The 10664-nt window shown below is 52.0% G+C and overlaps 1 protein-coding gene across 1 annotated transcript; it reads left to right on the forward strand.

The window, feature by feature from the left end:
• Positions 1 to 696: 696 nt before the first annotated feature.
• iglon5 (IgLON family member 5) lies at positions 697 to 9413 on the forward strand (the record flags this gene model as incomplete). The annotated part of the gene is given in 8 exon segments (XM_047032078.1): positions 697 to 899; positions 1166 to 1398; positions 2346 to 2465; positions 6662 to 6793; positions 7828 to 7859; positions 7861 to 7949; positions 8183 to 8334; positions 9175 to 9413. Coding segments are annotated over 8 exon segments (1059 nt in total), but the record flags the coding sequence as incomplete, so codon positions are not given.
• Positions 9414 to 10664: the final 1251 nt, after the last annotated feature.

Below are 10664 nucleotides of genomic sequence, written 5' to 3' on the forward strand. Positions count from 1 at the left end.
AGTTGCGGCATGCAAACAGGAGCAGAAGAATCCTAGAGGCACAACTTCAGAACCCTAATCCCAGCTGGGTTGTTTGTTTATTTATTTATCTGAATCTGTTGTCACCCTCCAGCAAATACAAGCGATGTGTGTGTGTGTGCCAGTCCCTTCATTTCATCCTCTGCTGGCCAGCATCATTCCCATCCTCTGGCTAGTCAAGGCGTGTTGAGAGAGCAGCTCGTTAAGGCATGTTGAGAGAGCAGCTCCTTAAGGCGTGTTGAGAGAGCAGCTCGTTAAGGCGTGTTGAGACAGCAGCTCGTTAAGGCGTGTTGAGAGAGCAGCTCGTTAAGGCGTGTTGAGAGACCAGCTTGTTAAGGTGTGTGTTGAGAGAGTAACTCGTTAAGGTGTGTGTAGAGAGAGCAGCTCGTTAAGACGTGTTGAGAGAGCAGCTCGTTAAGGTGTGTGTTAAGAGAGTAGCTCGTTAAGGTGTGTGTTGAGAGTGTAGCTCATTAAGGCGTGTTGAGAGAGCACTTGTTGAGGTGTGTGTTGAGAGAGTAGCTCGTTGAGGCGTGTTGAGAGAGCAGCTCGTTAAGGTGTGTGTTGGATGAGCAGCTCGTTAAGGTGTGTGTTGGATGAGCAGCTCGTTAAGGTGTGTGTTGGATGAGCAGCTCGTTAAGAGTGGTATCCACAAGCACTTTTCAGAGGTGACATTTTACAATCAAGTTTCAATGGGAATCACATAACACCTCAGCGTGGCTAACTCCCCTGCCCTCTCCTCCCCTCCCCCCCTCCCCTACCTCTCCTCTTCTCACCTCACCCCCTCTCCCCTTCCCCTATGCAGGGCTGGAGGTGTTCGGAGCAGAGTTCAACGACCAGCCGGACAACATCACGGTTTTGGAGGGAGCCAGCATTATCCTGAGGTAACTATGACTACAGTGCTGATGATGCTGAGCACACCTGACTATTCACCTCCTGTGGGGTGTGATCGAGTCTCTACACTACCTGTATTATGGACCCCTGCTGATGGTGCTGATGTTGGGTTGGTGTGATTCAAATGTGTAAGGGTCAGGGGTCATGGTTAGGGTTGTGTTATGTTTGTGTGAGGGTCAGAGGTCAGAGCTATGTTTTGTATGTGTAAAGGTCAGGGGTCAGAGTTGGGGGTAAATCCTACCCCCCTTCTTCCCAGGTGTAAGATTAACGAGGAAGTGACCCACAAGGCGTGGATGAACCGCTCCAACATCCTGTTTGCCGGAACAGACAAGTGGTCTCTGGACAAGCGTGTGACGCTGCTGAACAGCAACAGCAGCGACTTCTCCATCCAGGTGGAGAAGGTGGCGGTGGCCGACGAAGGGATCTACACATGCAGCTTCCAGGCTAACAACAAGCCCCGCCTCTCCCTCGTCTACCTCATCGTGCAGGGTGAGGAGGGGGAGGGAGGGAGGGGGAGGAGGGGGAGGAGGGGGAGGGAGGGAGGGAAGGAGGGGGTAGACAGGAGGATGAGGGTTAGGGTTAGTATGGGGGTGTGTAAACAGATGGTCGTGGTGGAAGTGGGGGGATGAGGAGGCTGGGGGCGGGGCTTGTCAAGCTGCCTGACTGGCTGGATAACTGACAGCACAGCAGAGGACCGGGGCGGGGACTGTCTCCAAGGTAAAGGGCAGCGTGAGCGTTGTGGGAGGGATGTTGAGTCACACACGTGTGCTTCGGGAATAGATGCACCAGAAGGTTCAGAACAAACGCCTGCACCCTCCTTGATTCCAGATTGCCTCCAATTTCTGTCTTAGTTCGATATCAAATATAATAATCATACGCCCCCCCACACACACACACTCTCACACACACTCTCACACACTCTCACACACACACACTCTCACACACACACTCTCACATACACACACACACACGCACACGTGAGAACCAGAATGTGCTCCCTGTGCCCTAGCTCTGCTTCTCTGGGAGGGCCTCGGCCAGACCCTAAACTCCTCTCCCAGCTCATTAAACAAACCTCCTTAATGGCCCATTTAAATTCAAGGCCTATGTTGTTATCTATGTGACTGTTATACATAGTGCTAGCAGTGTAATGGGAGTTCAGAGCACAAAGGCAGTAGATTGGGGGGGGGGGAGATTATGTTGATGGAAACACAAAGATTGTTCTGAAACAGATTCAGACCATATTTTATCTGTGAGTCAGCAAGATGAAACATTCTGTAATGTACCAGATTCATCACAGGCACATCCTAGTTCCAGACACACAGTCCTAAAGACACACTGGTGTGTGTGTGTGTGTGTGTGTGTGTGTGTGTGTGTGTGTGTGTGTGTGTGTGTGTGTGTGTGTGTGTGTGTGTGTGTGTGTGTGGGGGCCTCCTCAGTACCGGCCAGAATCGTGAACGTATCGAAGGACGTGTCTGTGAGCGAGGGGGAGAACGTGGGCTTGTTCTGCCTGGCAGTGGGACGACCAGAGCCCACCATCACCTGGAGGGAGCAGAAGTGTAAGACACACACACTCACACACTCACAGACACACACACTCTCACACACTCTCACACACACAGACACACACACACACACCACCACACACACAGGCACACAGACAGACTCTCCTCCTCCTCTCCTCTTCTCTCCTCCTCTCCTCTCTCTTGAATGAGTGAGTGGATGTTTGAGTGTCTGTGCTTGTGAGTTTGTGCATTTGTGTGAGTTTGTGTGCGTTCCCAGAGGAGCAGTGGAGCGAAGGGAGTAGGATGGTGGTTTGTGTGTGTGTGTGTGGGGCTGTGCAGTGACACAGTACATCACACAGCTGGCGGGGCAGTGCAGTGTGTGTGTGTGTGTGTGTGTGTGTGTGTGTGTGTGTGTGTGTGCAGTGACACCGTACATCACACAGCTGCTGTAAATAAAAGTGCACAAAAGCCTCCCACTTAGCTATCATCACACATCTGGAGCCCCCATCCCCCTCTCTCTCCCCTTCTCTCTCTTCCTCTCTCTCCCTTTCTCTTTCTCCCCCTCTCTCCCTCTCTTTCCCCTTCTCTCTCTCCTCCTCTCTCCTCATCCCTCTCTCTCCCTATCTCTCCCCATCCTTCTCTCCCTGTCTCTCTCTTTCTTCCTCTCTCCCTATCTCTCCCCATCCTGCTCTCCCTCTCTCTCCCCCTCTCTCCCTATCTCTCCCCATCCTGCTCTCCCTCTCTCTCCCCCTCTCTCCCTGCTATCTCTCCCCATCCTGCTCTCCCTCTTCCCCCCCCCTCTCTCCCCCTCTCTCCCTATCTCTCTCCATCCCATCCCTCTCTCTCTACCCCATCCCTCTCTCTCAATCTCTTTATCTATGTTATTCCTTCTCCAGCAGAAATTGTTATTGCAATCAGTTTTATCTCTTTCTCCTGTGTGTGTGTGTGTCTATGTGAGTGTGTGTGTGTGTGTTTACTGCATTATACTATGCACTGTGTGTGTGTAAGCCACACAGTGTGTAAACCACACAGGGTGTGTGTGAAGCGTCTAGTGCAGTAGTGCCTAAAACTGGCAACATGGAATGTAAGCACTCTCCTGGACTCCTGTGGCAGGACCGAAAGACCTCACAGAAAAACAGCACTGATTGCAGATGAGCTGAGGCGTTCGAACATTGATATTGCTGCGCTTAGCGAGACCAGGCTCCTTGATGAAGGGTTGCTGACAGAGGAAGGGTCTGGTTACACCGTCTTCTGGAAAGGCTACCCCCTAGGTGGACAACATCTGCACGGTGTGGGACGGGCCATCAGGAACACACTGCTACCAAGACTCACTGAAACACCTGTGGGCATCAGTGAAAGACTGATGACCCTCCGTATCCCCCTGGCGAAGAACCGCTTTGCTACACCTTAGTGTGTATGCGCCAACCCTGCCATCCGACACTGAGGTTAAAGACTCTTTCTATCAGTCACTGGATGAGGCTCTCCACCGGATCCCCAAGACCGACAAGATCCTCCTCCTTGGGGTCTTCAATGGTCGTGTGGGGCAGTGACAGGATATGGAAAGGAGTGCTTGGCTGGCATGGTATTGGTGACTAGCAAGCAAGTGTGTGTGTGTGTGTGTGTCTGCAGGCAGAGGTGTGGAGGGAGCTGGAGGCTGTGAGCTCATGCCTTCATGCCTAATAGAATGTGTGAATAACATGGTAGAACTGATAGACCCTGTGGGGGCAGGCAGAAAAGCAGCCCTCATCCATCCCTCATCCTTTCATCCATCCCTCATCCTTTCATCCATCCATCCCTCATCCTCTCATCCATCCCTCATCCTCTCATCCATCCCTCATTACATTTACATTTAGTCATTTAGCAGACGCTCTTATCCAGAGCGACTTACAGTAAGTACAGGGACATTCTCCCCGAGGCAAGTAAGGTGAAGTGCCTTGCCCAAGGACACAACATCATGTTGCACCGGCCGGGAATCGAACTGGCAACCTTCAGATTACTAGCCCGATGCTCTACCCGCTCAGCCAACTGAGACCCCTGACACCTCATCCTTTCATCCATCCATCCCTCATCCTCTAATCCATCCCTCATCCTCTCATCCATCCCTCATCCTTTCATCCATCCCTCATCCTTTCATCCATCCCTCATCCTTTCATCCATCCATCCCTCATCCTCTCATCCATCCCTCATCCTTTCATCCATCCATCCCTAATCCTCTCATCCATCCATCCTTCATCCTTTCATCCATCCCTCATCCTCTCATCCGTCCCTCATCCATCCTCACCTTCATCCATTCCATCCTCTTATCCATCACTCATCAATCCCTCCTCATCCTGTCATCCATCCCTCATCCTCACCCTTATACATCCCTCCTCTCCTCATCCTCTCATCCTCACCCTCATCCCTCCATCACCCTGGCCTCATCCACTCTTCATCCAGCCCTTACCCAGCCCTCATCCAGCCTTTAGCCACTTGTTGCCACTACAATTTACAATGCTCTCCAGTTCAGTAGCCATGCAGATAATCCTCCTGTATAGTAAACCTCCTGTATAATATTCAATTAGAATAATCTTCAATAATCTCTGACAGGATTCATCCTGCCGTTAAGTGTCTATTGTCAGCTTACACCCATGCATGTGTTTGCCTGTTTATTTGCGTGTGCGTGTTTGTGTGAGTGTGTATGTGAGTGCTGCTAGCGTCTGTGTGTGTGTGAGTGTTGCTCTGGGGTCTTAAAGAGCAGGAAGAGTTTCAGCATTGTGCTGTAGTTTCAGCAGTGTGCTTCTGTGTTAGTGAGGAGATGGTGTAGCATGTTTAAACCCTAACTGTGTTAGTGAGGAGATGGTGTAGCATGTGTTAGTGAGGAGATGGTGTAGCATGTTTAACCCTAACTGTGTTAGTGAGGAGATGGTGTAGCATGTTTAACCTTAACTGTGTTAGTGAGGAGATGGTGTAGCATGTATAACCCTAACTGTGTTAGTGAGGAGATGGTGTAGCATGTATAACCCTAACTGTGTTAGTGAGGAGATGGTGTAGCATGTATAACCCTAACTGTGTTAGTGAGGAGATGGTGTAGCATGTATAACCCTAACTGTATTAGTGAGGAGATGGTGTAGCATGTATAACCCTAACTGTGTTAGTGAGGAGATGGTGTAGCATGTATAACCCTAACTGTGTTAGTGAGGAGATGGGTGTAGCATGTATAACCCTAACCCATGTGAGAAACACCTCATGACTCTGGAGACCAGGGTTAGGGTTACAGTAGGGTTAGGGTTACAGTAGGGTTAGGGTTACAGTAGGGTTAGGCTAGGGTTAAACCAGGGTAAGGGTTAGACCAGAGTTAAGCCAAGGTTAGGGTTAGACCAGGGTTAGACCAGAGTTAGGGTTAGACTGGGGTTAGACCAGGGTAAGGGTTAGACCAGAGTTAGGCCAAGGTTAGGGTTATACCATGGTTAGACCAGAGTTAGGGTTAGACTGGGGTTAGACCAGAGTTTAGGGTTAGACTGGGGTTAGACCAGGGTAAGGGTTAGACCAGAGTTAGGCCATGGTTAGGGTTAGACCATGGTTAGACCAGAGTTAGGGTTAAACTGGGGTTAGACCAGAGTTAGGGTTAGACTGGGGTTAGACCAGGTTTAAGGTTAGACCAGGGCTAGGTTACAGCTGTCTGGAGAGTTCTCTCTCTCCTCTCTCAGTGTGACGCAACAAGAGATGTGGGCTGGATTGTGCCAGACAGGATCATTCTGTTTCCATGGTACTGGGGAGTGTGTCAACACCAACTAACACATCTTCTTCTTTTAGTGGAGAGCAGATGTCTCCCAGGGAGGGGAGAGAGGGAGGGGGGGCTAAGTGGGCTTCCTCTCCCCTCCTTTCTCCTCCTTTCTCCTCTCCCCTCCTCTCATTTCTCCCCTCCTCTGCTCTCCCTCTCCCCTCCTCTCGTTTCTCCCCTCCCCTCCTCTCCTCTCCCCTCCTCTCGTTTCTCCCCTCCCTCTGCTCTCCCCCTCCTCTCCTCTCCCCCTCCTCTCGTTTCTCCCCTCCCCTCCTCTTCTCTCCCCTCCCTCTCGTTTCTCCTCCCCCTCCCCTCCTCTCCCCTCCTCTGCTCTCCCCTCCTCTCGTTTTCTCCCCTCCTCTGCTCTCCTCCTCCCCTCCTTTCACCTTGCCACAGACCTTTCACACACATACACACACAATCCCTCAAACACACACTCACTCTCACACACACCCTCAGAGCTGTGGTAACTGGTGTTGTGGGCCCCCAGCCGGCCTGATGAATGAGGGGGAGTTCCTGGACATCACGGAGATCAAGAGGCAGCAGGCAGGAGAGTACGAGTGTGTCACCAACAACGCTGTGGCCCCTCCCAGCAAGCACAAGGTCAAGGTGGTGGTCAACTGTGAGTGCTGTTCCTCTTCTCTCTCACACACACACACACACACACACACACACACACACACACACACACACCCCTGTTCCTCTTCTCTCACACACACACACACACACACACACACACACACACCCCTGTTCCTCTTCTCTCACACACACACACACACACACACACACACACACACCTGTTCCTCTTCTCTCACACACACACACACACACACACACACACACACACACACACACACACACACACACACACACCCCTGTCCCTCTCCTCCTCACACACACAGGGGGCTAATACAACACTCTCACAGGAAGATAATGTGATGCTAATACTGTATGAATATGAATGATTGAGTATGTATGCACGCATGTGAGCTGAGATCTGAGCAGTTGCTGTGTTTGAGACTCAAACAGCACCTTCTCTCCCCCCTCTCCCTCCATCCCCCTTTCCCTCCCTCCCTCCCTCCCTCCCTCCCTCCCTCTCTCTCACTCACTCCCTCCCTCTCTCTCACTCCCTCTCTCACTCCCTCTCTCTCTCTCTCTCTCTCTCTCTCTCTCTCTCTCTCCTCTCTCTCTCTCTCTCTCCTCTCTCGCTCCATCCCCCTTCCTCCCCCCCTCCCCCTCCTCCCTCCCTCCCCCCCCTCCCCTCCTCCCACCCCCTCCTCCCCCCCCTCCCCCCTCCCTCCCCCTCCTCCCTCCCTCCTCTCCTCCCCCTCCCTCCCTCCCCCTCCTCCCTCTCCCTCCCTCCCTCCTCCCTCCCCCTCCTCCCTCCCTCTCTCTCCCTCCCCCCCTCCTCCCACCCCCTCCTCCCTCCCCCTCCTCCCTCCCTCCCCCCTCCTCCCTCCCTCCTCCTCCCTACCCCTCCTCCCTCCCACCCCCTCCTCCCTCCCTCCCCCTCCTCCCTCCCCCCTCCTCCCTCCCCCTCCTCCCACCCCCTCCTCCCTCCCCCCCTCCTCCCTCCCCCCCCTCCTCCCCACCCCCCTCCTCCCTCCCCCCCCTCCTCCCACCCCCTCCTCCCTCCCTACCCCCCCACCCCCCCAGACCCACCCCTGATAACAGATGTGAAGAACATGCCCCGCCCAGCTGGGGAAGACAGCCATCCTGCGTTGTGAGGCCATGGCCGTTCCTGCCGTCCTGTTTGAGTGGTACAGAGACGACCGCAGGTATGTCCATGTGTGTGTGTGTGCGTGTGTATATGTGTGTGTGAGTGTGTATGTGTGTATATGTGTGTATGTGTATATGTGTATATGTGTATGTGTGTATATGTGTCTGTATGTGTGTGTATGTGTCTGTATGTGTGTGTATGTGTGTATGTGTGTGTGTGTGTGTGTATGTGTATATGTGTATGTGTCTGTATGTGTGTGTGTGTATGTGTCTCATGCGTGCCCCCCTTCAGACCGGTAGAGAGTGACAACACATTGAGGATCAAGAATGAAAAGACTCGCTCTCTGCTGCTGTTCACCAACGTGACGGACAAACACTTCGGCAACTACACCTGCTTCGCCTCCAACCGCCTGGGGGCTGCTAACGCCAGCATGCTGCTGTTCCGTGAGTTACACACACACACACACACAGACACACACATACCCCACAGCTAGTTCACACACGCAACAGCTAGCTTACACACACTATCACAAATGTCAGCACGCACTCTCTCTATGTCTCTATCCCTCTGCTCTCTCATCCTTCTCGTTCTCCTTTCTCCTATTCAGGAAGTCTCTATCCTCCCACATGACATTAACCATCCCCAGCGAGCCCTTCTCTGTCACCTTCCCTCTGTCCCTCCTTATCCCTATCCCTCCTTCCCTCCCTCCCTCCGCCTTCTCCCTCTCTCCTTCCAACCCTCGACCTGTTCCCCCTCCCTCCCTCCCTCCTCTCTCTCACATTACCATCCTAATGACTCACTTGTCCTCCTCTTTCATTGTCCTCCCATTATCCCAGCAAGCGTTCCTTAAATGACTCATTCCTGTCCCCTTTTCTGTTTCTCCATCCCTCCATCTCTCTCTGTCTGTCTCTGTCTCTGCCCGTCTCTCTCTCTGCCTGTCTCTGTCTCTGCCCGTCTCTCTCTCTGCCTGTCTCTGTCTCTGCCCGTCTCTCTCTCTGCCTGTCTCTGTCTCTGCCCGTCTCTCTAAGCCCACGCCATCCATCATCATCTCTGTTCTTGTATCCTGTGCCCCAGTCTTCTCTTCACCTCCTAACCTCAGCAGAGAGGATTCTACATCCTGTTAGTTCTACTTTGATCAAAATTTTCCCTAATGGAATCTCTTTTCTTCCCTCCCTTCTTCCCTCCCTCCCCCCCTCATCTTTTCATCTCCTCTCCTATTCCCCCCTCCTCTCCCCTCTCCTCCTGCTCCCCTCTCCTCCTCCTTCCCTCTCTCCCCTCTCCAGGACCAGGAGCGGTGTATGGGGGAGGTGTGAGTCTGTCTGCAGGTGGGAGCTTGGTTGTGTGGGTGTGCCTGGCCCTGACCCTCCTGTTGAGGGCCTGAAGAGTCCGTCCACCCAGGAAGGAACAAGATGATTTAATTACGAACCCATCACTGTGAACAAAAATAATTATGCATTATTCAAGGAGCCATTTACACATCACATTCAACACCCCCCCCCCCCTCAGACCCCTGTCCCCTCTGACATCCCCCCCCCCCTCAGACCCCTGTCCCCTCTGACATCCCCCCCCCCCCTCAGACCCCTGTCCCCTCTGACATCCCCCCCCCCCCTCTGACCCCTGTCCCCTCTGACATCCCCTCACCTTAATTTGTCTTTCCCTTGCTGCCAGTGAGGGCTACCATGATAAAGTCAATTGTGTTTTTATTAAAACCTAGAGCTCACAAACAATATGTATTGTGTATTACAATAATGTGATTATATTTACGGTACACAAGCCGAGATAATTATAACATAATTGGGCTCTCAACAACATGCCAGTGATAACTGATAAAATATTAACAATGTTTACGGCTAAAAGTAAGAAAATCCTTCTTTTGGGCAGTGATGATCATGTGACCTCACAGTTGATTGGACAATTGGCCTTGTGACCTCTGACCCTAACCCCACAGCTGATCTGACCTTGTACGGACCAATGCGGCACAGCTGCTATGAATGATGTCACAACCCACGAGGCTGGGGGGTGAGGGCCCCCCCTCCTCCTGGAGGATGACCCCTGACCCCCCACTCTTAACACCCCCCCCCCCCCGCCGCCGTGCGCTGCTCCCCCTGCCCCCTCCCTCCTCCCCTCCCACCCCTCCCTCCCCTCATCCCCCACCCGCCATCATCTGTGTTCCACTCCTCTCGTGTAAATATATATACAGTACAGAGTCCATTCGCCGGCCGCATCAGCGACTGGCAAAACTACATGACCCATAACCCCCCCACGCTCTGTGTTCTCCAAACCAGGAAGAGACTGTGAAACACCACTGTCTCCTGTTTCCTGTTCCGGAGCAGTGATCCTGTCCACCTCGTCGCTTGTTGATAGCATGTACCGGTTAGAAATGTTCCTGTCCTGACCCCTGACCCCACTCCACCCCAATGTGTTGATGCCCTTTGCAAGGTTAATTGCTATTACTTTTTTGGTGTTGATAATAATACTGATGATGACGTTCATAGGTATTTGAATAATATGAATATTAATTATATGTAAAAAAAAAAAGAAAAAGCAGAGCTGATGATGATGGGCCTTGTGTATGAAATGTTTTGTACAAAACAACAACAAAAAACACACTCATCGACAATGACGATTATGTTTTTAAAGTGATGTGATCTATTTTGCCATGAGAAGCTTTATAAAAACACTTTGAACAGACACAGTGGATCAAGGGGAGTAGGCGATGAAAACTAGTTTAATTTTTAACTTTTGTATGTAGTGTTAACTGTATAACCCATCT

Source organism: Hypomesus transpacificus, chromosome 2 (genome assembly GCF_021917145.1).
Source record: "Hypomesus transpacificus isolate Combined female chromosome 2, fHypTra1, whole genome shotgun sequence".
Lineage (NCBI taxonomy): Eukaryota > Metazoa > Chordata > Actinopteri > Osmeriformes > Osmeridae > Hypomesus > Hypomesus transpacificus.